This window comes from Salmo salar, chromosome ssa01, assembly GCF_905237065.1.
Source record: "Salmo salar chromosome ssa01, Ssal_v3.1, whole genome shotgun sequence".
NCBI lineage: Eukaryota > Metazoa > Chordata > Actinopteri > Salmoniformes > Salmonidae > Salmo > Salmo salar.
The window spans coordinates 27601489-27627358 of NC_059442.1; the positions used below are offsets into that span (position 1 = coordinate 27601489).

Below are 25870 nucleotides of genomic sequence, written 5' to 3' on the forward strand. Positions count from 1 at the left end.
TCAATTAATCTTGAATAACAATGCACGCTGCGGGAAAATAATCCAGTGTCGCTCACACAGGCTACATGAAAAATATTCCCGTCCGGCGTAGCCAAACAAAGACACAAGGGATCTGAAAGTCATGTGAACGAGCTATCCGCCCGCTCATTTCACGTAATGGCATGTATATTGCAAAAACAACTGGTGTGACCCGGAGCCATTCAAACTTTTTTCACCCTCTTCTGCTAACAAAGGTCTGTCTGTGAACCCTTTAAGACAGAGTCCAAATGACCACAAGACAAAACAAAACCCTGATGGATGGTTTCGCCTCCATTTTTTATTATTTAAGTATTTTTCCCCAAAACTATTCCAAGTACAGTATGCTTCAGTTAGTCTTTAGCAATATCTCTCCACTTGAGCTACATGGGAGGCCAAATCACACATCCTCCGAGTCCCACATCAGGGGCCTCAGTTCCTGGCCATTCAATTCCAGCACAATAAATAACAAATAGGAAAGGGGAAAAAAACTGGCACATCTGAGTTTCCCATCACTGGTACAGTACATGTGTGCAGTTTTAGCAGCCTGGGGCCTGCTCTGCCTGCCTGCAGCATGTGGGTGTCAGTATGAACCCTGCTGAACCCACTGTACTGTAATATGCTGATATGACTTACAATAACACAGCAGTGTGAGCTGAGCACATGTGCAGCATCAATCTAACTCAGAGCCGAATGTGGGAAAGAGGCTGTTATGAAATGACATCATGCTGCTTCAGCCCACCATACCTCCAAGTCCTGGCCTAGCTGGTCAATGTGGACATCAGGCTCAGGGGTTCAGGGGTATTTCCAGCACCAGTCAAAACGTTGGACACACCTACTCATTCAAGGGTTTTTCTTTATTTTTACTATTTTCTACATGGTAGAATAATAGTGAAGACATCAAAACTATGAAATAACACATATGGAATCATGTAGTAACCAAAAAAGTGTTAAATCGAAATATATTTCAGATTTTTAGCCACCCTTGATGACAGCTTTGCACACTTTAGGCATTCTCTCAACCAGCTTCACCTGGAATGCTTTTCCAACAGTCTTGAAGGAGTTCCCACGTATGCTTAGCACTTGTTGGCTGCTTTTCCTTCACTCCGCAGTCCAACTCATCCCAAACCATCAACTGGGTTGAGGTCGGGTATTTGTGGAGGCCAGGTCATCTGATGCAGCACTCCATCACTATCCTCCTTGGTCAAATAGCCCTTACACAGCCTGGAGGTGTGTTGGCTCATTGTCCTGTTGAAAAACAAATGATGGTCCCACTAAGCGCAAACCAGATGGGATAGCGTATCGCTGCAGAATGCTGGGGTAGCCATGCTGGTTAAGTGTGCCTTGAATTCTAAATAAATCACCTACAGTGTCACCAGCAAAGCACCCCCACACCATCACACCTCCTCCTCCATGCTTCACGGTGGGAACCACACATGCGGAGATCCGTTCACCTACTCTGTGTCTCACAAAAACACGGCGGCTGGAACCAAAAATCTCAAATTTGAATTTCCATTGCTCGTGTTCCTTTAGTAGTGGTTTCTTTGCAGCAATTCTACAATGAAGGCCTGATTCACACAGTCTCCTCTGAACAGTTGATGTTGAGATGTGTCTGTTACTTGAACTCTGAAGCATTTATTTGGGCTTCAATTTCTGAGGTGCCGTTAACTCTAATGAACTTATCCTCCGCAGCAGAGGTAACTCTGGGTCTTCCATTCCTGTGGTGGTCCTCATGAGAGACAGTTTCATCAAAGCACTTGATGGTTTTTGCGACTGCACTTGAAGAAACTTTCAAAGTTCTTGACATTTTCCAGATTGACTGACCTTCATGTCTTAAAGTAATGACAGACGGTCGTTTCTCTTTGCTTATTTGAGCTGTTCTTTCCATAATATGGACTTGGTCTTTTACCAAATAGGTAAAATACTTGTTTAACACTTTTTTGCTTACTACATGATTCCATACTTATTTCATAGTTTTGATGTCTTCACTATTCTACAATGTAGAACATAGTAAAAATAAAGAAAAAACCCTGGGTAGGTGTCCAAACTTGACTGGTACTGTATTTTCTCCCCCTTGTCCTCCATCTAGAGGGGCATTGATATGATAACTATGAAACACAGAGTACTGGAGCCTACAATGTTGAGAAGCAGAGAGCTGGTGGATGGGTTCAAAGTGCCAGTGTGAGTGCAGTGCATACAGTGGGGGAAAAACTATTTGATCCCCTGCTGATTTTGTACGTTTGCCCACTGACAAATAAATGATCAGTCTATAATTTGAATGGTAGGTTTATTTGAACAGTGAGAGACAGAATAACAACAAAAATAACCAGAAAAATGCATGTCAAAAATGTTATAAATTGATTAGCATTTTAATGAGGGAAATAAGTATTTGACCCCCTCTCAATCAGAAAGATTTCTGGCTCCCAGGTGTCTTTTATACAGGTAACGAGCTGAGATTAGGAGCACACTCTTAAAGGGTGTGCTCCTAACCGCAGCTTGTTACATGTATAAAAGACACCTGTCCACAGAAGCAATCAATCAATCAGATTCCAAACTCTCCACCATGGCCAAGACCAAAGAGCTCTCCAAGGATGTCAGGGACAAGATTGTAGACCTACACAAGACTACAAGACCGTCGCCAAGCAGCTTGGTGAGAAGGTGACAACATTTGGTGCGATTATTCACAAATCGAAGAAACACAAAAGAACTGTCAATATCCCTCGGCCTGGGGCTCCATGCAAGATCTCACCTCGTGGAGTTGCAATGAGCATGAGAACGGTGAGGAATCAGCCCAGAACTACACGGGAGGATCTTGTCAATGATCTCAAGGCAGCTGGGACTATAGTCACCAAGAAAACAATTGGTAACACACTACGCCGTGAAGGACTGAAATCCTGCAGCGCCCGCAAGGTCCCCCTGCTCAAGAATACATATACATGCCCGTCTGAAGTTTCCCAATGAACATCTGAATGATTCAGAGGACAACTGGTGAAAGTGTTGTGGTCAGATGAGACCAAAATGGAGCTCTTTGGCATCAACTCAACTCGCCGTGTTTGGAGGAGGAGGAATGCTGCCTATGACCCCAAGAACACCATCTCCACCGTCAAACATGGAGGTGGAAACATTATGCTTCGGGGGTGTTTTTCTGCTAAGGGGACAGGACAACTTCACCGCATCATTTGACGGGGCCATGTACTGTCAAATCTTGGGTGAGAACCTCCTTCCCTCAGCCAGGGCATTGAAAATGGGTCGTGGATAGGTATTCCAGCATGACAATGACCCAAAACACACACATTAAGGTCCTGGAGTGGCCTAGCCAGTCTCCAGACCTTAATCCCATAGAAAATCTGTGGAGGGAGCTGAAGGTTCGAGTTGCCAAACGTCAGCCTCGAAACCTTAATGACTTGGAGAAGATCTGCAAAGAGGGGTGGGACAAAATCCCTCCTGAGATGTGTGCAAACCTGGTGGCCAACTACAAGAAACGTCTGACCTCTGTGATTGCCAACAAGGGTTTTGCCACCAAGTACTAAGTCATGTTTTGCAGAGGGGTCAAATACTTATTTCCCTCATTAAAATGCTAATCAATTTATAACATTTTTGACATGCGTTTTTCTGGATTTTTTTGTTGTTATTCTGTCTCTCACTGTTCATATAAACCTACCATTAAAATTATAGACTGATCATTTCTTTGTAAGTGGGCAAACGTACAAAATCAGCAGGGGATCAAATACTTTTTCCCCCCACTGTAAGTCCATCTCTCATGTGTGTGACTGAAATGGGGGGAGAGGGTTTTAGTCCATACTGCCTGCTGAGGGGGGAAGGGCTGTTACTAGGGTGTCGATGTCAACTCATTAACATGGCCCCCTTATCCCAGGTTGGAATTTCTCTCTCCCCTACCTCAGGGGATACCTTACTCCCAGCACTACATCTGGGTCCAATTGAGGTGGGAAAAAAAGCTTTTTATTGAAAGGAGGAAGACATCAAACCGTTTTTTCCCCATTCATTTTTAAGTTTCCTTGAGTTTTCTGGGGAGCCAAAGAGGCTCTGCAAATGGACAGTCACAAAATTTACTGGAATTAAATGCTGCGACAACATCCGACCAAGTAAAACAACAGTCTGACAAAATATTGAACAAAACCAAAAATACCAGTATGTGTCTTGCGGTGACCAGGGTCTGAGCAGTTCTTGAGTACTGCAGAACCAGAAATGGTGGCCCTGTGGCTATTTGGATATGAAGACAGAGATGGAGGTAACAGTGGAGAGAGAGTTTGGGTGCCAAGGTAGAGAGACACATTAGTGTTCTCCTCACTGAGGGGAGTAGAATGCGCCAACCATGACGTATTACAACCCTAAATACACAATTGTGGTGCTCAATCACAATTTCAAACCACAGCTATTGTTACCCAAAAACGTACTGGACATTAATTCTTACCTGAGCCAGTTGTTCAATCCAGGATCAGGTAAAATTAGTCAAATACATCAGAGACTGTAAACAATCTGACCTTCTTTTATATGCTTGTCTTAAACTAGCAAAAGAGAGCTAATGATAAAACACCATGCACCCATTGGTCATGCACCCTGATGTTTTGGGCTCCCGAGTGGCACAGTGGTCTAAGACACTACATCTCAGTGCAAGAGGCTTCACTGCAGTACCTGGTTCAAATCCAGGCTGCATCACATTCGGCTGTGATTGGGAGTCCCATAGGGTGGCGCACAATTGGCCCGGGTTTGGCCGTCATTGTAAATAAGATTTTGTTCTTAACTAAATTTGCCTAGTTAAATAAAGGTTAAATAAATAAATAAATGTTAGGCATTAATTTGACCTTCTAAAAGTCTCTATGAGAAATCAAACATAATTTCACATCAATGATGCAGTTTGGGACAATTCAAAAAATGTCAAAGTATTGGGAAGTCAAGCGTTACTCCTGACAGAGTTGTGAATGGTGAGGTGTCTATATAGTAATAGTATAATGGTGTTTATGAAAGTGAGTGTAGCCAGCAGCCCCCTGCTCCAGGTTGACAGCAGACTGGAGTGGAGAGGAGTGGGGTAGCAGCTTCTCTGTGTTTCAGAGTGCTGAGGCAGCATACCTGGCAGATCCTGGCAGCATGTCGGCACATCAAAGGGCCAAGCTACTCTTTGAAACCCATCATGCTTCACCCCTGTGGTTGCTGCTTAAAGAGCCAGCGTGCTTAACTGTTTCAGTATGTTTGGCACAGACCACCGGCCCCAGTTGTAGGGGGCTCAGGAAATCCTACATGAAAGAAACAGCACTCGAAGACGAAATCAAGATAATTTATCCTAATATCTCATCAACGATGGTACAACGCTTTCTAAGATCCCTACGCCAAATTTACGGTTGCGGGTAATGGGGTGGAAAAAAAATTGGGGTTTGTGTTGTTGCGGAAAGTAACAGAGAGAAAGTGATGGATGGCACGTTCTTAACAGGAGAACTTTCTGACAAAGGGATCCTTTTTACCTGAGCTGTCCTGTGACAAGGTGAAGGATCTCATCAAAATCTCTGTTATGAAGTATTAACCGCAGAGCTCCTAAGTGGCAACATACTTTAGTGCACTCAAGAACAGTATTTTATGAGTTTACCTCAGATCATTTCCAGTTAAAAAGTAGAATAATAGTCCTCACATGAACTGGGATCAAAAAGGAAAAAGTACTGTAGATAAGATAAAAGTACTTAAAGTTTAAATGTCACATGCACAAGTACAAGTGAGTGTGCATAAATAAAATACAAGGGTCAACTCAGTCTGTGTAGCTACTTGGTTAGCTATTAGCAGTCTTGGGAAGAGAAGCTGTTCAGGAGCCTGTTGGTGTCAGACTTGATGCACCGGTACCGCTTGCTGTGGGGAAGCGGAGAGAACAGTCTATGGCATGGGTGGCTGGAGTCTAACAATTTTCCGGGACCATCCTTTTGCATCACCTGATATAGAGGTCCTGGAAGGCAGGAAGTTCGGCCCCAGTGATGGACTGGGCTGTCTGCATCACCCTCTGTAGCGCCATGCGATCAAGGGCGGTGCTGTTGCCATACCAAGCAGTTTTGCAGCCAGTCAAGATGCTCTCAAAGGTGCAGCTGTAGAACTTTGAGGATTTGAGGGCCCATGCCAAACGTTTAACCTCTTGAGGGAGAATAGGCGCAACTGTGGAACTTGTTAACAACTGTCCACGTGTGTGTGGACCATTTTAAATCTTTAGTGATTTGGACACTGAGGACCTTGAAGCTCTCGACCCGCTCCACTGCAACCCAGTCAATGTGGATTGGGGCGTGAACGCTGAGCTGTAGTCAATGAACAGCATTCTCACATAGGCATTCCTCTTATCTAGGTGAGTGAGGGCAATGTTGAATGGAATTCAGATTGCGTCGTCTATGGATCTTTTGGGGCGGTGTGCAAATTGAAGTGGGTCTAGGATGGAGTTGATGTGTGCCATAGCAAACCTTTCAAAGCACTTCATGATTACAGATGTGAGTGCTACAGGACGGTAGTCATTGTGGCATGAAGCCTTACAGTTCTTGGGAACAGGAATGATGGTGGTCAGCTTAAGACATGTAGGGATTACAAACTGGGACAAGGAGAAGTTGAAAATGATCGTGAATATGCTGTTCTGCGCATGCTCTGAGAACGCACCCTGGGATACCGTCCGGCCCAGCGGCCTAGCGAGTGTTGATCTGATTAAAGACCTTAGTCACTTCGGCCTCAGAGAGCGAGATCACCCAGTTCACTGGGTCAGTGAGGGCCCTCACGCACGGCACGGTGTTGATGAAGCCTGTATTAAATGCATCGAGTTCGTCTGGTAGAGAGGAAAAGTTAGGCAGATGGTCTTGGTCTTGGCAGACTTGGTCTTCCTTTGTAATCTGTGATGGACTGTAGATCCTGCCACATGCGGCGAGGCGGCGGAGCTGGTAATATGATTCCACCTTATTCCTATATTGTCCTTTTGCTCGTTTGATGACTGTGCGGAGGTCATAGTGGGACTTCTAGTACTTGTCCTCAGCTATAATCTCAGGGTTGTATTTGATAGCTGTGTGTGCGGTAGCCCTGTCCTTTAGCGCAAACCTCTGTGTTAACCTTCACTGTGGTTAATCATCCTTCACTCATGCTGCCAAACATACCCTCTAAAACTGACCATCCTACCGAACCTCGACGATGTCATTTACAAAATAGCCCCAACACTACTCAACAAATTGGATGCAGTCTATCACAGTGCCATCCGTTTTGTCACCAAAGCCCCATATACTACCCACCACTGCGACCTGTACGCTCTCATTGGCTGGCCCTCGCTTCATACTCGTCGCCAAACCCACTGGCTTCAGGTCATCTACAAGTCTCTGATAGGTAAGGCCCCGCCTTATCTCAGCTCACTGATCACCATAGCAGCACCCACCCGTAGCACGCGCTCCAGCAGGTATATCTCTCTAGTCACCCTCGCCTTTACTTCCAGTTCTCTGCTGCCAATGGCTGGAATTAATTGCAAAAAAACACTGAAGGTGGAGACTCTTACCTCCCTCACTAGCTGTAAGCACCAGCTGTCTGAGCAGCTCACAGATCACTGCACCTGTACATAGCCCATCCAACTATCTCATCCCCATACTGTATTTATTTATTTATCTTGCTCCTTTGCACCCCTGTATCTCTACTTGCACATTCATTTCTGCATATCGATCACTCTAGTGTCTAATTGGTATATTGTAATTACTTCGCCGCCATGGCCTATTTATTGTCTTACCTCCCTTTTCTTACCTCATTTGCACACACTGTATTTAGATTTTCTTCAACTGTATTATTGACTGTATGTTTTGTTTATTCCATGTGTAACTCTGTGTTATATGTGTCAAACTGCTTTGCTTTATTCTTGGCCAGGTCACAGTTGTAAATGAGAACTTGTTCTCAACTTGCCTACCTGGCTAAATAAAGGTGAAATAAAATTTCAAAAATTAACTGGACAACGTCGCAGATGTATTTCCTAATGAAGCCAGTGACAGAGGTGGTTAACTCGATGTTATTGGCGGAGTGTCTGAACATATTTCATTTAGCACTAGCAAAGCAGTCTTGTAGCATAATCTCTGATTCTGATGACCATTTCTCAACCGGAGAGAGTCACCGGTACTTCCTGTTTGAGCTTCAGCTTGTAAACCGGAAGCAGGAGTACAGAGTCATGATCTGATTTGCCAAATGGGGACAAGGGAGGGCCTTGTATGCTTGCTTGTGGGTAGAGTAACAGTGGTCTGGGACTTTATTGCGAAGGAGACGTGTTGATGGAAGTTTGACATCATGTGGTGGCAGGTAGCATTGTGGTTAGAGCATTGGGCCAGTAACTGAAAGGTTGCTAGATCGAATCCCGAGCTGACAAGGTAAAAATCTGTTGTTCTGCCCCTGAACAAGTCAGTTAACCCACTGTTCCTAGGCCGTCATTGTAAATAAGAATGTTCTTAACTGACTTGCCTAGTTAAATAAAGGTAAAATGTATGTTTATTTTAAGTGTCTCAATGATGTGGAATTAAAATCGCCGGCAACAAGAAAAGCAGCCTCCAGGTGCAAGTTTTCCTGCTTGTTTATAGCCTCGTACAGTGCCAACTTGTTATTTTTCTTATCCTGAGTGTAATGTATACAACAGTTGCAATAATAGCTGAAAAGTCCCTTAGGATGTAGAAGGGTCAGCATTTGACCATCAGGTATTCCAAGACGGGTGAACAATGGGTCGAGACTTCCACTGTGCTCAAGTCAACACACCATTTGTTTTTGGTGAAGAGGCAAAACCCTCACCTTCAATTTCCCTGACTCTACTGTTCTGTCTGCTCTGTGAATGGAGAATCTATCGAATTGGATAGCCATGGGTAGTATCTTGTCTAAAGCCATGTTTCAGAAAAGCAGTGAATATTGCAGTTACGAGAGTCCCATTGGTAGCAAATCCACGAACAGAGGTCAACCATTTAATTATAGGATGGCATTGGCCAATAGAATGAAGGGAAGAGGTGGCTGGTTTTCCCCTCACCTTAATCTCGCCTGGACTCCCCTATTCTTGTCTCTAACGCCGGTATTTCCTCTTGGTTACACCGAAAATTGGGTCAGTTACAGAAAGAGCCCAGGGCAGATGAGTCAAAGTTGAAGCCAGAATTGATGCAAGTAACTGCAGATTTGATGTTCAAAAGTTTGTCTGTTATAAGAAATGATAGCAGATAGATTTTGTGGAAATTAAGTAAAAAATAAACGCTAAAAGATTACAAAATAGCAAATTTGGGTTGGAGCTCGCAAAATGGCTGCAATACAGTACGGTGCCATCTTCTGTTTTGGACTTAAAATAGAAAGGAGGATAATCCATCAAGGTCATAACAATTAGGCTACATTTAAAATGTGAAATGTAAAAGTTAACTTCTGTCTCCCTCCATACAACTACTCTTTGAGATGATACATTCTATTAAACGTGTCTTCCTCCATTTGTGGAAATAAAAACATTTTAAAAAGGGAAAAGGCCAGACATTCCAGGAATTCCCACACAGTTCCATACATAAGGAAGGGCTGGACTGGAAAAACAGAGAACGGGAGATCAGGGCCAAACTGTCTGAGACATTGTCACTCACATATCACTGTAAAAATAGAGAGAGCAACCATGTATGCTTAAACCCTGCTCGGCCACCTCTTCCAGAAGCAGCATCCAGCAGAGGTTGAACCCCCCCTTAACTCACGTGACTCAGTCTGGCACACATATTCACAGTGTCCATGTGCTCACTTCTCTCTTCCCCTCTCCTTCTCTGCAGTCTGCATTGGCCCATGTGAGGGAGAGAGCATGGTTGCAGAGAAGAGGGTTGGAGCAGACTGGCTATGTGGCAGACTTACTGTTGACTCTGCCCCCACTTATCCAATGCAATGTATTAGGCTGCCAGCATGCTTCACACACTCCAGGCAGCTATCAGCAAACTCCACAGCTAGCCTCACAAAGCACAATTAAAATGCTTCAAAATAAGCATTTTGTTAGTCAAAGGCCTACATTGAAATACCCCATTAAGCCCAGAAGTTGAAAATTATTTTCCAAAAACTCAGTCTTGAATTTAAAGATTCTTCAGAGACCATTAAACCTGGCTTGAGGTTTTATTGACTGTGACCAAATAGGCTACCACAAACTAAAGCACCTATAAAATTGTCTAATGTTGATTATACAGAAAATCCTCAAAATGTTAATTTGCCCCGATGTGAATGAGGCTCTTAGCATAGTCCCACTAAAAGCCTCTCATGAGGTTGAGCACAGCTCATGTGAACCTCTCACCGGCAAGCTTTAGAAGGGAGACCAAGAGAAAGGCATCCGCATTGAGGATAGACCTTTGAAATGCACACTCAAGATACACACTCTCTCCAAATTGACGAATGGGATCCAAGCCGCCTCTGTAAAAACAGGGGTTAAAAAAAAAAGTGCCAGACCTGTGCATTATATTCATGGCAGTGATGCATTTAATCAAAATTACTGTTCAAGCCACTGATCAGAGATGTTCCAAGTACTGGAGGGGTTGCAACATCCATCACTTTAAGGGCTTAAACTGGTAGAGAAAAAGAGAGCACACCATTTCTAATGCTCCAAAAGTTGGTAATACAAGTTACCTTTGACCATCAGAGAGACATCAAATTGTGACTATGTAGTCCAGTGGATGCAGAACAGACTAGACCACAGGAGGAGGTCTGTAAAAACAGTTCTGATTATTCTTTATGAGGCCTCCACTGCCCCAGCGCCACACTCAACCTGCTGCTCTGAATGACTGTATACAACTGCCCAGCATCTCAGACTCCAGTCTCTCTGAGGAGAGGAATTGCTGTTTACTTTGGCAGTGAACCTCGTTGAGATTGCAACGCGCCATTCCCTCTCCACAGCCTTTGGGGAGGGCAAATACCACTGGAGAAGCACAATGGTAATATTTTGCCCAAAGCAACACGAGAGGTCTTATAAGGGAACTGAGGTGTAGTGCATGACAAATGGATGGTATACTGGTGACAATCAAGGGGAGATCAAGGGGTATTGCAGACAGTCACCCCGTCTTTCTTGATTCAAGACTGCATTTAATCCCACATAATTTCTCATTGTACAACCAATGTAGTATCAGTGGTACTGTATATAATGAATCATCTCATTCCAAACAGACCCTTGACTCCATCTCATAAACAGTCGTTATCAGTACATGAACAGAGTAGCGCAATGAACCAATGGACATAGGTGATGGTTAAGGGAATTTCCTGCATGTGGGTCAGTATAAATGCATTACGTTGTTGCATGTGAGCATCGTGCAACTCTTTAGGAAGGTGTCTGTTGTCATGCACTACACCTGTGTTTGACTCACCCAGTAGTGCTGTGGATGGGGCCTGTGTCAGAGTGGACAGCCCTGACAGGCCGCTGGGTCACAGCTCCAGTCCCATGACCATGCCGCACTCCTGGGGTCAGAGTGATGGCCCCTCTGCTCAGCACCCTGCTAGTCAGGTTCAGGTTGGTCAACTGCAGGGACAACAGAACACACAGCGACAATGCATCAGAAACGCAACTGTGTTCATAATTGGCACGCTAACTGCTAAATCGTGAGAATTTGTGGTGAAAAATGTCTGCAATCATCTCTCCAGAGAAAAATGGTTAAACCTGAACTGTCAATACATGGTCTTATTGAGTAAGCAAGCAAATAGTGATATTAAACAAGTATAATCTGCTTGAGTTACTTGTCCTCCCACTATGGTACTGCAGATACCAGGGCTTTCGATTTCTTCTTATTGGACTCATACCCACTGGCGGCCGCCCTGTGTGCTGCAGCAGCAGTCTCATTTCTCCCTCCCCAGCTGTGTGAAATGTACACAGTGCATCTCAGAGCTAGTCTCCAGTCTCCACTCCGCTCTGCAGCCAGGTGGTCCCCCCTCCCCGTAACTCCCCACCCCCCCTGAGAGGGACTCTGGTCATTACTCACCAGCCAAAATCAGTTTACCACCATAACAGCACAATTAGCAGTGAGGTGCTACAGTATCCCTCCCCATTACTACAGTACATGCTACAGCATCATCTGACTGCATTGGGCTGCTGCACTCCCCTACATACTGTACGGTCTATACTGCCCTGGGAGTTTGGTGGAAATTAATACTTATACAGATTTTCTGTGGCCCTTCTCTGTCTCCTGCCCTCCAGCATACAGTGCAGAACCAAACAGAGGGACTCATTAAAAGCAGTGGACTGGGGGGGAAAAAGACCGGAGAAAATCACAAATTTCAAAAAAATGTAGAATCTGTTTCCTAATGAGTTCAGTTAAGAGTGACAGTTGATATTAAGAATTATATATTCTCATGCACAATTATGTGATTCTGCAAAGCGGGAAAAAGTACTTTTGTTTACAGTTATTTTTAGAAATGACAGCCCAGCTAACAAACGTTCGCACAATTTTAGAGAACGTTCCCTTAAGAGGCTCATTAGCAGTGGTGGAAAAAGTACTCAATTGTCGTACTTGAGTAAAAGTAAAAAGACACCTTAATAGATAATGACTCAAGTAAAAGTGAAAGTCACCTAGTAAAATACTACTTGAGTAAAAGTACAAAAGTATTTGGTTTTAAATATACTTAAGTATCAAAGTAAATTTAATTGCTAAAACGTACTTAAGTATCTAAAGTAAAAATAATTGAAAATTCCTTATATTAATCAAACCAGACAGCACAATTTTCTTGTTTTTAAAATGTACAGATAACCAGGGCCACACTCCAACATAATTTTTTTTAAAGCATTTGTGTTTAGTGAGTCCGCCAGATCAGAGACAGTAGAGATGGCCAGGGATGTTCTCTTGATAAGTGTGTGAATTGGACCATTTTCCTGTCACAATGTAGTACTTTTGGGTGTCAGGGAAAATGTATGGAGTAAAAAGTACATTATTTTCTTTAGGAATGTAGTGAAGTAAAAGTTTCCATAAATATAAATAGTAAAGTGAAGTACAGATACCCCAAAAAAACAAATTAAGTAGTACTTCAAAGTATTTTTACTTAAGTACTTTACACCACTGCTCATTAATTATTGTGTTCATAGGAATGTTCCCGTGAATGTTCCTGTGATGTGCAAGGAATGTTTCCAAGAGACCATTCCCTTAATTAAGCAATACGGCACAAGAGGCAGTGTTGCATCATGAATGCAGTCACAGGTAAAAGGCATTGTTCGACCCGACGTGAGAGCAGAGGCCAATAAAGCACGGCTTGGAACACTGCTCCTCCAATCAGCATCCAAACAACCGGTTTAAAATGTCAAATAAAACTTACCCAGAATGGGGCTACCATGTTCTCAGAACTTAAGATATGAGTATTTTAGACACATTTCATGGGAACTTTGCAAAAACATTTATGAAAAGAAATGGTGCCATTCATAGCTCTTTGTCTGTTGGCAATGTTAGGGAATACTCACACAGTTGTCAGGGCTGGCTCAAGGAAGCAGGAGAGGTAGAGTCAAGCGCAGGAGACAGTAAATTCTTGAACACACTTTAATCCGCATGCACAAAAAATCAAGACAGTCCAAACACGGCAGGGCAGGGCGCCAAACAAATATCACGCTCCAAAACCCTTATTAGACGTCCAAAATAGGGACGCAGCCCATAAATACCCCTGCGGTGATAAAACACAAAACAACCACAGGCAGAGGGGAAAAAAACACACGTTCCTCAAGATTCCACAAACCTGACAAGGAACATAATCACGCACAAACACAGACATACCTCGCTAAACTAAATAACCCCCCCTACTAATAACTAAACCAAAACAGGTGCGTGCCTACCTAGACCTAACCAACAGAAAGTGAAACAAAAAGGATCGATGGGAGCTAGTAGGCCGGCGACGACGACCGCCGAGCGCCGCCCGGTCGAGGAGGGGCGCCACCATCCGTCGGTGTCGTGACAACAGTGCTTTTAACATAGTGTTTTCAACTTACATATTTGACACACATGATTACATTGTGCATGTTCATGTATACAGTAATTGTTATTCAACATGTCTTCACTTGTAATTTGAACTCACAACCTCCTGGTTCATGGTATGGCGATCTTTAAAAAAATATATTGTTTTTGTCTGTGCTACAGAAGGCTATATCGGTCCGCTAATACAGGACAAGTAAAGACCCATTACTTTTGTGAGAAAATAAACAAAACAAAAAAAGGTAGAGGGGTTCAGGAGCAACCTCAGCACCCCTACTTCCTGCGGCTATGCAAATAGAACACAGAGGGTTTTATTTAATGGAAGCCTCTCTAATGCAAATTCGGTTGAGTTTTTTTTTATTTCACCTTTATTTAACCAGGTAAGCTAGTTGAGAACAAGTTCTCATTTACAACTGCGACCTGGCCAAGATAAAGCAAAGCGACACAAACACATAGTTACACATGGAATAAACAAGCGTACAGTCAATAACACAATAGGGGAAAAAAAGTCTATACAGTGTGTGCAAATAGCGTGAGGAAGTAGGCAATAAATAGGCCATAGTAGCAAAGTAATTACAATTTCAGCAGATTAACACTGGAGTGATAAATGAGCAGATGATGTGCAAGTGGAGATACTGGTGTGCAAAAGAGCAGAAAAGTAAATAAAAACAATATGGGGATGAGGTAGGTAGATTGGGTGGGCTATTTACAGATGGACTATGTACAGCTGCAGTGATCGGTTAGCTGCTCAGATAGCTGATGTTTAAAGTTAGTGAGAGAAATATAAATCTCCAGCAATTTTTGCAATTCGTTCCAGTCACTGGCAGCAGAGAACTGGAAGGAAAGGCGGCCAAATGAGGTGTTGGCTTTGGGGATGACCAGTGAGATAGATATACCTGCTGGAGCGCGTGCTACGGGTGGGTGTTATCGTGACCAGTGAGCTGAGATAAGGCGGCGCTTTACCTAGCATAGACTTATAGAGGACCTGGAGCCAGTGGGTCTGGCGACGAATATGTAGCGAGGGCCAGCCGACTAGAGCATACAGGTCGCAGTGGTGGGTGGTATAAGGGGCTTTGGTAACAAACCGGATGGCACTATGATAGACTGCATCCAGTTTGCTGAGTAGAGTATTGGAAGTTATTTTGTAGATGACATCGTGGAAGTCGAGGATCGGTAGGATGGTCAGTTTTACTAGGGTAAGTTTGGCGGCGTGAGTGAAGGAGGCTTTGTTGCGAAATAGAAAGCCGATTCTAGATTTGATTTCGGATTGGAGATGTTTAATATGAGTCTGGAAGGAGAATTTACAGTCTAGCCAGACACCTAGGTATTTGTAGTTGTCCACATATTCTAGGTCAGAACCGTCCAGGGTAGTGATGCTAGTCGGGTGGGCGGGTGCGGGCAGCGAACGGTTGAAAAGCATGCATTTGGTTTTACTAGCGTTTAAGAGCAGTTGGAGGCCACGGAAGGAGTGTTGTATGGCATTGAAGCTCGTTTGGAGGTTAGTTAACACAGTGTGGTGTACCGCAGGGCAGCCGTCTTGGACCATTATTGTTTTATGTGTTTAATAATGACCTTAAATTGACCTTGAATAAATCCTGTGTGTGCATGTACGCTGACAACTCAACAGTAAAATAAATAACTAACACTCTTAACATAGAATTCCAGTCAGTTTTAGAATGGGTAACCGTCCATAAGGCGTTTGTTTTCTTGATATCTCAGTCAACCACTTTGGCCATGTAGTGTATGTTTCTGAGTGTAATATATATAGGTTACTTGAAAAAGTAACTAATAATATTACAATATTTGAAGACAGTAACTCGTTATATTAATGTGTTACTAAAATTATTGTATTACCCCCAACACTGGTCCTATGCGATTCTGTTGGAATTTGTCTATTTTTCCACATTAAAACTTGGAGATGGAACTCTGTGTTGTGTATTGTTTTGGTATAACTGGCATCATCATTGCTTAAATGGCAAATGTGAGAAAGTACAGACATGCTACTGTAAATATACACATTTCTGATATTCTGAGACTATGGCAACCATGTTCTGGGTATGTTTCGATCAGAAGCAACACTACCGCCTGGGCCATGTGTCAGAAATGAATTAGGAATGTTACAGACGTTATTCCTTATCAGAGGCATGTTTGTTATACATGGTATACGTGGTGTGAATAAAAAAGACGATAGCTGAGCATCTGAGAACTCTATCTAGAATTCTACTGAAACCCATCTTCCAATGAGAAACTAATTTTAATTAGACCAGATAGGTGTGTTGTATCTGTTGCCAAATAATGACATTAATAACAAGAATGTGAGTAGGGTAACTACCCTAGCGGGTCTCAAACGGAGACCATCAGCACCAATGACAAACACCCTAGCCAGTGTTCCAATAAGGGATATCTCTAGGGCATGTGCTTATTGGGACATTATAGTTAGGCCCTGTCCAGAACAAACCCTAACCCCTTCTTCCCTAGGCATTTGGGTAGATCTGAAACAACTTGATAGGTGTAAGCAAAAGGATGAATACACTTTGAAGTAAATCTCAGCTCGAACATTAATGTTGTATATTCTGAGAACATTGTAACCATGTTCTAGATGATGTCAAACAGAACTTAAGGGAATGGCCTCCCAAATTTAACACCAGAACATGCTAAAAAAGGTTCCAGAAGGTTTTTGCTAACATAATAGAATGTTCCCCTAACTAAAGGAACTGGAAACTCAAACATTAGGGGAACATTACAAAAAGAAGGTTCTCTCTCCATAGAATTGTTAGCTGGGAGGGCTGTTTATTTTTTCTGCGCTTTAAAAGCCAAGTTCTGGGCAGGTGAATGAATTGTTTGGCTAGTAGTCATGCCAGAGAAAGGGAAATGTCAAACATTCCTAAACGACAGGTGTTTAAATTAATGCAAGAGCTGACAGAACACAGCCAGGTCGGGGAGCTTTTCAGGGCCCAATACAGAGTTTATTTTCATTCCTCAAGGATTTGGAAGGAATCTATAATACACTGTCAACAGATCTCAATGGTGAAGGTTCTTCAACCATGCTGACCTAGAAGTGCTGGGATGCCAGTTATCTTCAGTAAATCCATAATTACATTTGAATGTAAGTTCGAATCCATGAAATCGGAAATTCCAACATTTCACAATCAACAGTTCCCCAAAAGGAACTCCCCATTTAATTTTCTCTTTATTTAACTAGGCAAGTCAGTTAAGAACAAATTCTTATTTTCAATGACAGCCTAGGAACAGTGGGTTTACTGCCTTGTTCAGGGGCAGAACGACAGATTTGTACCTTGTCAGCTCGGGGATTTGAACTTGCAACCTTTCAGTTACTAGCCCAACACTCTAACCACTGGGCTACCCTGCCGCCCCATGTTGTTCATCAGAACTAAGGTGTTTCTCAACTCCAGGCTACCTTAATATGTACATTCCTATCATTACTGCATCCAACTAGGATTACACTTGACGTGTGCCTGCTGCTGCTCTCCTGGGTGGGACTGGGAGAGGGAGGAAATTACTTTTGGGTGGATATGTTTGATATACCCGAAACATAAGAGATATGACATTAATATTATCACGTTTCACCACAATGGAAGTAAAGAACACACATCTCCAAACCAAATTGTAATTACTTAAATACTAAATCATGTTGAATCATGTCGGGGTGTACATGGGCCTGTCTAAAACAGAATGTTATGAAAGTGTAATCATGTTTCACGCCCTCAAGGTACAAGTTACATAGAGGGAGGACTGACAATCCAGCACATATTTATTTGATTTCACATGATAAGAAATACTTACATTTACCCCATTCAAAATTATTACATTGTGAAACTAGTTAAGGTTATTCCCAAAAGATGAGGCCTGGCATGTGAAAAGGAGTAATTGCTGAATCTTCAAAGGTCAATCAGTGGAACAAACCAGCAACCTTTCGGTTACTGGCCCAACCTCTTAACCATTAGGCTACCACCCTGCCCACACTAACACCACTATGACAAAGGGTGGGAGGGACATGGTGTTGCTTCTCTATACAGAACACTATTTATAAGTGATTTAATGACTTCTAATCTGAGTTGAGAGAAAGGCCAAGTATATTCAGACCCTTTAAGTGCAAACCATTAAACTATTTTGCCCTGCAAAATAAGCTTTTGCCATTACCAGGATTAACTATGCATGGGAATTACAGAAAACATCTTTCAGAGGAATAGAATAGTGTACAGAGAAGAGGAAGCCATAAAACTGCAGTCTGTGTGGTCTAGTGCCATCACAAAAAACTCCCAGGGAGGGAGAGCAAGTGGGAGGGAGCGAGGTAGAGCGGGAGGCTTGTGGGCTTACCCACTGAGAACGACAAACCCTCAGGGAAGAGAGGAAACAGAGAGGTGGTGGAGGAAGCAGAGCCCTTGCTCCCCCACTCGGTGCCAATTTGCCACATTCTTCCATTTATAAGCATCAATTACCACAAAAAAGTGACTGCCTGTTAAATATCAACAGAAAGCACTCCCTGTGGTGCATCTGATAATGAGACCTCACACAGAGCCTCAGCTCACCGCCCCACCGCTCAGATCAGCCAGCTCCAGCCCACAGGCTGTAGGCTCCAGGAACCCTCTCTGCCTGCTGGATGAGCGAGCAGCACTGAGCTCTGAGCCATCACTCCCCATGGGGTCACAGAGAGGTTTACACACTAACAACACAGCGGAATATTAAAACACTCTCAGTAAAACCACTGTGCAAGACAGATCACTTTACAGTACAGTGTATCATACAATTGTAGTAGTTCTGTTTCCTGACATGATCACCCTACCTGTGCATCAGATGACTGTATCTAGTTGTTGAGCAGGAAAGAAGGTAGAGGAGTTGGATAAGGTGACAGGAGACTCACGTGTTGTGTTAGGAGACTGATGTGGCTGGAGCTGTTGTACTGGCGGGCAGCCTGCTTCTCTGCCAGTTTATGCAGGGCTGAGACTATGGCTTGTTGGTTGGACTGCGCCCGAGCAGGCAGTGAGTCCAGGTCCTTAAAGACCCCATTTGGATCTGGTCTGGGCCGGCTGGAGGCAGTCCTTCTGATTGCTGAAGCAGAGAGAAACATGAAATGAATGACGGGTGTAGGGGTCCAGAGGTACTGCAGGGGGTCCATGGAAAAAATATATATATACAGAAATGTGGATTCTGAATTACATACCTACAGTAGAAAAGAGGAGAATATCTTCTTTCCAATGATGTCAACTTTATTTCTCAACTCCTAATAATGAGCAAATTATACTCACTGGCATGTCTGACATAGGCTTTTAAAAAGCACCTGCGAATAGGCTACCAATGCGGCAAGTTGCTGCTGGTAACCTTTCTTGACTTAGTTATACATTTTTGCCAACACATGGCTAACATTTGTATATTTATAATATATATTTTTTTTACCCTTATTTTATATTATTATTGTATAATCAGCTACTCATAGCGAAAATGTGTTTGGAGTTACTTTTCTAGCTAATAGGCTATGTTAGAGCTTACACAAAATAATGAAAAACTACCAACCAAATCTATTCATTTTAAAAAGTTGATTACTTTTCCTTGCCATTATCAGTCACCTGATAAGGAATTATAATTTTTTGCTAAAATATGATGGGGATCCATGGGTCGCCCGTTTGCCCGGGAGGGGGTCCCTGGGCAAGAAGAGGTGGAAGACCACCATCTTAGGCCATAGAAAGCCTGGGAGCTGAGAACACACCAAACATCTATCAGGATGTTATTCATCAAGGGTTTACCTTGACCTGCAGAGATGGGCCTGGAGAGCTTCTGGCTGTAGATGTGGATGGCACCAGGCATGGAGGACGAGGCTGCAGCCGCAGAGGAGGTGGAGGTAAAGGACTGGACCTGCCTTAGCACCTGGGAGACTGGTGGTGCTGAGACTGTGGTGGGACCAGGGCGGGCAGCTGCCCATATTACCCCAGGGGGCTGGGGGACAAGGGTCGAGGCTGAGGAGAACACAGAGGCCTGGGGCTGTGGAGGGGTTTCTGGCTGGCGAGGGAAGTGGAGGCGAAAGTGGGACTGGTCGTAGGATAGGGGCTGAGATGGGGGCGGTGGTGGGGGGGCAGTGCAGGGGCAGAGACTGGGGTGGATTCTGGGGGTGAGAGTAGTGCTGCAGGTGGATGTGGCCACAGTCTAAGGCAGCTGGAAAGCTGGAGCAGTGCTGGGAGGCCTGGACCTCGGGTTGTTTACTACTTCTGAGGGCTGCAGCCGGTTGCTCTACAGTGGGTTGGTCAGCAGTGGGTGGGACTACACTGGCCTGGTCTGTGCTGTTTCTGACTTCAGACGTTGAGGACTCAGAGGCTGAGGCGCTGGAGCCGTCTTTTGCCACGGGCAAAGCTGTTCAGAGCACAAAATAAGACAGATCCCTGTTATCATCCAGCCGGCCATTCCATGGCTCTGACACACGTGGGTTAATAATTAGAAGCTGACCTGTACTTGACTTTGTATGACTCAGCCTTTTTTCCCTTAATGTGACTTTTCAAAATCAAAACAGCAAAATTCCCAAATACATTAAAGGATTTGTCAACAAAGGATGAAATAAAAAAAATACAATTCTACTAATTGTAGAAATATGTGGAATCTGTGGCACACTGGAATACAAAAGTCCCTACTGAACAGATGTAATTCATCTCACAATTTCTACTCACTTTTCTGGTTCTCTGTGGTAGCTGGCTCTCTTGAACCTAGGCTGTTGCTATTGTCAGGTTTAGTGCTCCGACATTTGGTTCCCAAAAAGAGACTGGCTGATTTGTTTTTGTGTGTGTAGAATGTCAGGACCTCCTCCAGATCACTTTCACTGGAAGAGAAGAGAGCAGTGTGAACATTCGCCATGATACCAAGAGTAAGACCAGTGTTAAGTAGCAGAAGTAAGTGAAACAGTCAGGAGCGAGTAGGTGCCAGCTCACTTACCTTGCCTCAGCTATAAACTCCTGAAACACACTGGGGTTGATACAATGTTCCTGGTCTTTGACCTTCTCCAGTTTCTTCACCATATGCTCTGTCTCCTGTGAGGAAAGAGACCAGTCAGAGACCAAGTACACTGGCCTGTCTGAGCAAGTCAGTATTAACAGTTATTTGTTGCTTCCTCATAAAATGAACAACTCAACCAATTTATTTATATTTTTACCACTTTTTCTCCACAATTTCAGGGTATCCAATTGGTAGTTACAGTCTTGTCTCATAGCTGCAACTCCCGTATGGACTCGGGAGAGGCGAAGGTCGAGAGCCGTGTGTCCTCCAAAACACAACCCAACCAAGCCGCACTGCTTCTTGATACAATGCCCACTTAACCCGGAAGCCAGCCGCATCAACGCGTCGGAGGAAACACCGTACACCTGGCGACTGTGTCAGCGTGCACTGAGCCCGGCCCGTCACAGGAGTTGCTATTGCGCGATGGGACAAGGACATCCCTGCCGGCCAAACCCTCCCCTAACCCGGACGACGCTGGGCCAATTGTGTGCCGCCCCATGGGTCTCCCGGTCGCGGCCGGCTGTGACAGAGCCTGGACTCGAACCCAGAATCTCTAGAGGCACAGCTAGTGCTGCACCACTCGGGAGGCCCTCGAACCAAACATTTCTAATTGGATAAGAACTCAAAGGAAAAACTAATAATGAAAATAAAATGGAGACTCCCTGACTAGTGTAATAACTATAAACAGGTCCTAGAACAGTAGCAGACACTAGAGGCTGAAGAGTCTCTTGCTGTGTGGCTGGCAGTGGACACCTTGTTGTAGCAGTGGATGAACTCTCCTAGCTGGTGGGACAGGATGCGTCGGCGATCCTGGAGGGGGAGCTGGCGACTGGGCAGGACCATCCTCATGTCCTGCTGAAGGTTACTGGCCGCACGCTTCAGGAAGCGGATCACCAGCTCCTGGAGATGAGACCTGCTGTCACTGCACTTCATCATCATTACACTCACTTTTACGTTGTATTATTATTTCATTTATTGCAGCAACAAAAAAATGGATGGACTTTTCATGATGGACACATGTTCACGTTTATTTTCTCCAGAGGCTTTCTGATAAAATCAACTTTGACGCAGTCACGTACTCACACGGTTTTCCTCTCTATGTGGCCACAAACACCTCAGCACATTATGACCCAAGTGGCTCCGATGAGTAACATAATGCAGATAAACATAACACAAGGGTCCAGGTTCTCTTTTCCATACAGTCATTCCCCGGGGCAATGGTATCAGACAGTTGTATTACCATTTGCTCATTGTCCTTCTCTGGCCAGGCGGAGTTAGCGATAGTCCTGCTCTCTGCGAGTAGCCTCATCTGCACCCGAAGGAGATAGGAGGAGAAGGCCATCCGAGCCTGGACCTTACTGCAGCACAGGGGGAGAGAGAGGCTTGATTTAGGAGGACATGAGAGGCTGAGGAGAGGAAACTAAGGAGGAAGATAAAAAAATATGGCAGAGACAGGAAGAGGAAAGAACATTTTGTAAAGATAAAAAAATTGCAAAGATAAGCACGGTTAAAAAAGACAAATGGGATGGAGAGAATGACAGTAGAGAAAGGAATTGCCCACGCAGGAACACACACACTGCAACACAGATCTCATCTCCAACTTTGTCATTCCCTGACAGTAAATAATGAATAATCTCCACCCGGTCTCCAGACAATTTAAATGGGAACAAAGGTTTACTGCCTTTCAGGAATCTCAGATACATGTGTTACAACAGCAAGCAAAAGCACTGACGCATATTCTGTTTGTTATTTTAGGCATCATGCAAGAGACAAAACAAATACAGGTATGTATCATTTTCAGCCAGAGTGTTGGCGCACAGTGTGACTTGCCCTCTCGGCCAGCACCAAGAGTGAATAATTGTTTTCATGGCCCAAATTAACCTGAAAAGGGTACTGCCAGTACAATGTAGTGGAAAAATGTTTTGTAAAAAGCTGTCAAACACAAACAATGATATACTGTACTATAATTTCCCAGGTCCCTTCACAGTCCTGGCAAGCTCAGAGGAATTTCGACAAACGTAGACTTGTTATTGTAATTCCCCCTCAAATTACAATTTCAGACACACTTAAAAAATCTATAGGAGACTGGAGCCTTTGTTGCCGTTTAGACAGAAGTATGTAATATTCATTAATGTTATTGTAAAAACTAAACGAGGTCTAAATATTTTTGCATGCGTATTACAAACTGCCTTTCAAGTCCTTCCAAATTAAAACAAAGAAAGGACAGTTTGACTCTTACAATTAACAGTCCAATCACAGGGAGTGTCTCTAGATTGAATTCAAGGCTGATACCCAGGATTCGCTTCCTCAGTGTTTTCTCTATGTTGTGAATTAGGTACCCATGGAAGGGACTGATCACAACATGCTGGGGTAAGAAAAGAGGCCCAGATTTTCTCCTTTGCTTTTTTGGCCCGTGCTCTGGGAGCCTCATATTTCTCCTTCTGCTGCTGAGAGAAGCAAAGAGAGGGGTGGTGGGATGGATGAAAAGGGAGGGAGGAGAATTCGGAGAGGGCTGCCAACAGGAGCAGAAGCCTGCGGTGTGCACTGACCTGAGGTCCCAGCCCTGCTGGAGGATGTGGAGCAGGTTGACTTTGGGTTTGGTAATGGCGGTGGTGCATCGGGCCGGTTCTGCTGAGGACAGGGCCTCATTGTGGAACCGCTTCAGTGAGGTGGGCATAGTGTCGGTCTGCACCGCTAACGAACCCAGGGCTTTCTTCTCCTTCTCCTCTTCCTCCTGAACCCTCTCCTCCCCCTCTTCAACATCCTCTTCGTCACTGGTCCCAGTAGGGGAGGCCTTGCGACCCCTCGCTTAAGTACAAAGCATTACAGAAAAAAAGTCAAACCTCAGAATGTCAATTATATCATTGTCTCTTTACTGGATCAAATGCAGACACACTTCAACACTTTGCAAAGAGAACTTATGGTAGTTGTTATATAAACTCTCACTGTCATATTCATTCTGGTAGTGGGGAGTTCTTCATAGAAAGTAAAGGAATGAACGCATCTGATTGTCTCCCCCTTGGCTTGGCCAGACAGGCCGTGGTCTCGGTCTGAGACTAGACAGAGTGTTGCTATGCTGTGTCAGCTGGAAGAGGACAGACTCCCTGAGGCCTACCTGCTCTTTTCCTCCCCATGGCGGAGTGCTCTGCCAGGTGGCGCAGCCTCCGCCTCCGCGCCTCCAGCGACAACAGCTTCCTCTCGTACTGGATCACGTGACACGCGTGGACCACATCCACCTGCAGCTGCACATTACCATTCAGCTTCCTGATGGGGGACGAGAGGAAGGGCTTTAATATGATTCCTTAACCACAGATTCCCATTCAGTATGATAAAACTGAGGGATCAGTTCGATTCATACAGCCTGCATTGCAATATTTCTGCTATAGCATTCAAGTGTTGCTTTATTCCCAATGTCAAATAATACATCAGAATGATTTAAGGAACTGTAATAATATACAGGTACATTAGACATTGCTAAGACAAGTCTGGCTGAATAAGTCCCTGAGAAGATAAATGTATCCGATTATTATTTTCCGAGACATTGTGGTAAGATATGGAAAGTTGGAAGACATGGAAGTGGTCAGATGACGCAGATGCTATGCTACGCTACAAGACAGTTTTGCAAGCACAAACTGGAATATGTTCCAGGATTCATCCAATGGCATTTAGGAGTATACCACCTCAGTCACCGGCTTCATCAATAAGTGCATCGACGACGTCATCCCCATAGTGACCGTACGTACATATCCCAACCAGAAGCCATGGATTACAGGCAATATCTGCACCAAGCTAAAGGCTAGAGCTGCCGCTTTCAAGGAGCGGGAAATCCTGCTATGCCCTCAGACAAACAACCAAACAGTCAAAGCGTCAATACAGGACTGAAGATTGAATCCTACGACATCAGCTTGGACACTCGTCAGATGTGGTAGGGCTTGCAAACTATTACGGACTACAAAGGAAAATCCAGCCGCGAGCTGCCCAGTGACGCGAGCCTACCAGACGAGCTAAATGCCTTTTATTCTTGCTTTGAGGCAAGCAACACTGAAGCATGCATGAGAGCACGAGCTGTTCCGGACGACTGTGTGATCACACTCTCCGTAGCCGATGTGAGCAAGACCTTTAAATAAGTCAACATTCACAAGGCCGCGGGCCAGACGGATTACCAGGACGTGTATTCAGAGCACGGGCTGACCAACTGGCAAGTGTTTCTTCACTAACATTTTCAACCTCTCCCTGACCGAGTCTGTAATACCTACACGTTTTAAGCAGACCACCATAGTCCTTGTGCCCAAGAAAGGGTAGGTAACCTGCCACCGCCCCGTAGCACTCATGTCGGTAGCCATGAAGTGCATTGAAAGGCTGGTCATAGCTAACACCATCATCTCAGAAACCCTAGACCCACTCCAATTCGTATACCGCCCCAACAGATCCACAGATGACGCAATCTCAATCGCACTCCACAATGCCTTTCCCACCTGGACAAAAGGAACACCTATGTGAGAATGCTGTTCATTGATACATTTAGCTCAGCATTCAACACCATAGTGCCCTCAAAGCGCATCACTAAGCTAAGGACCCTGGGACTAAACACATCCCTCTGCAACTGGATCCTGGATTTCCTGACAGGCCGCCCCCAGGTGGTAAGGGTAGGCAACAACACATCTGCCATGCTGATCCTCAACACGTGGGCCCCTCAGGGGTGAGTGCTTAGTCCCCTCTGTACTCCCTGTTCACCCACGACTGCATGGCCAAGCACGACTCCAACACTATCATTACGTTTGCTGACAAAACAACAATGGTAGGCCTGATCACCGACAACGATAAGACAGCTTATAGGGAGGAGGTCAGAAACCTGGCAGTGTGGTGCTAGGACAACAACCTCCCCTTCAGCGTGCACAAGACAAAGGAGCTGATAGTGGACTACAGGAAAAGGAGGGGCGAACACACCCCCA

At 44.4% G+C, this 25870-nt stretch overlaps 1 protein-coding gene across 1 annotated transcript in view; it reads right to left on the minus strand.

The window, feature by feature from the left end:
• ttll5 (tubulin tyrosine ligase-like family, member 5) overlaps positions 1-25870 on the minus strand; it is an 88646-nt gene that overhangs the window by 29611 nt on the left and 33165 nt on the right. Inside the window, exons 21-30 of the mRNA XM_045693911.1 lie at positions 24034-24182; positions 23468-23726; positions 22159-22276; positions 21672-21818; positions 20859-20953; positions 20597-20745; positions 19685-20285; positions 19569-19582; positions 18805-18992; positions 11346-11497 (exon numbers count right to left, since the gene is read on the minus strand). Coding sequence (XP_045549867.1) covers positions 11346-11497; positions 18805-18992; positions 19569-19582; positions 19685-20285; positions 20597-20745; positions 20859-20953; positions 21672-21818; positions 22159-22276; positions 23468-23726; positions 24034-24182 — 1872 coding nt within the window. The remainder of the gene's footprint in view (positions 1-11345; positions 11498-18804; positions 18993-19568; positions 19583-19684; positions 20286-20596; positions 20746-20858; positions 20954-21671; positions 21819-22158; positions 22277-23467; positions 23727-24033; positions 24183-25870) is intronic.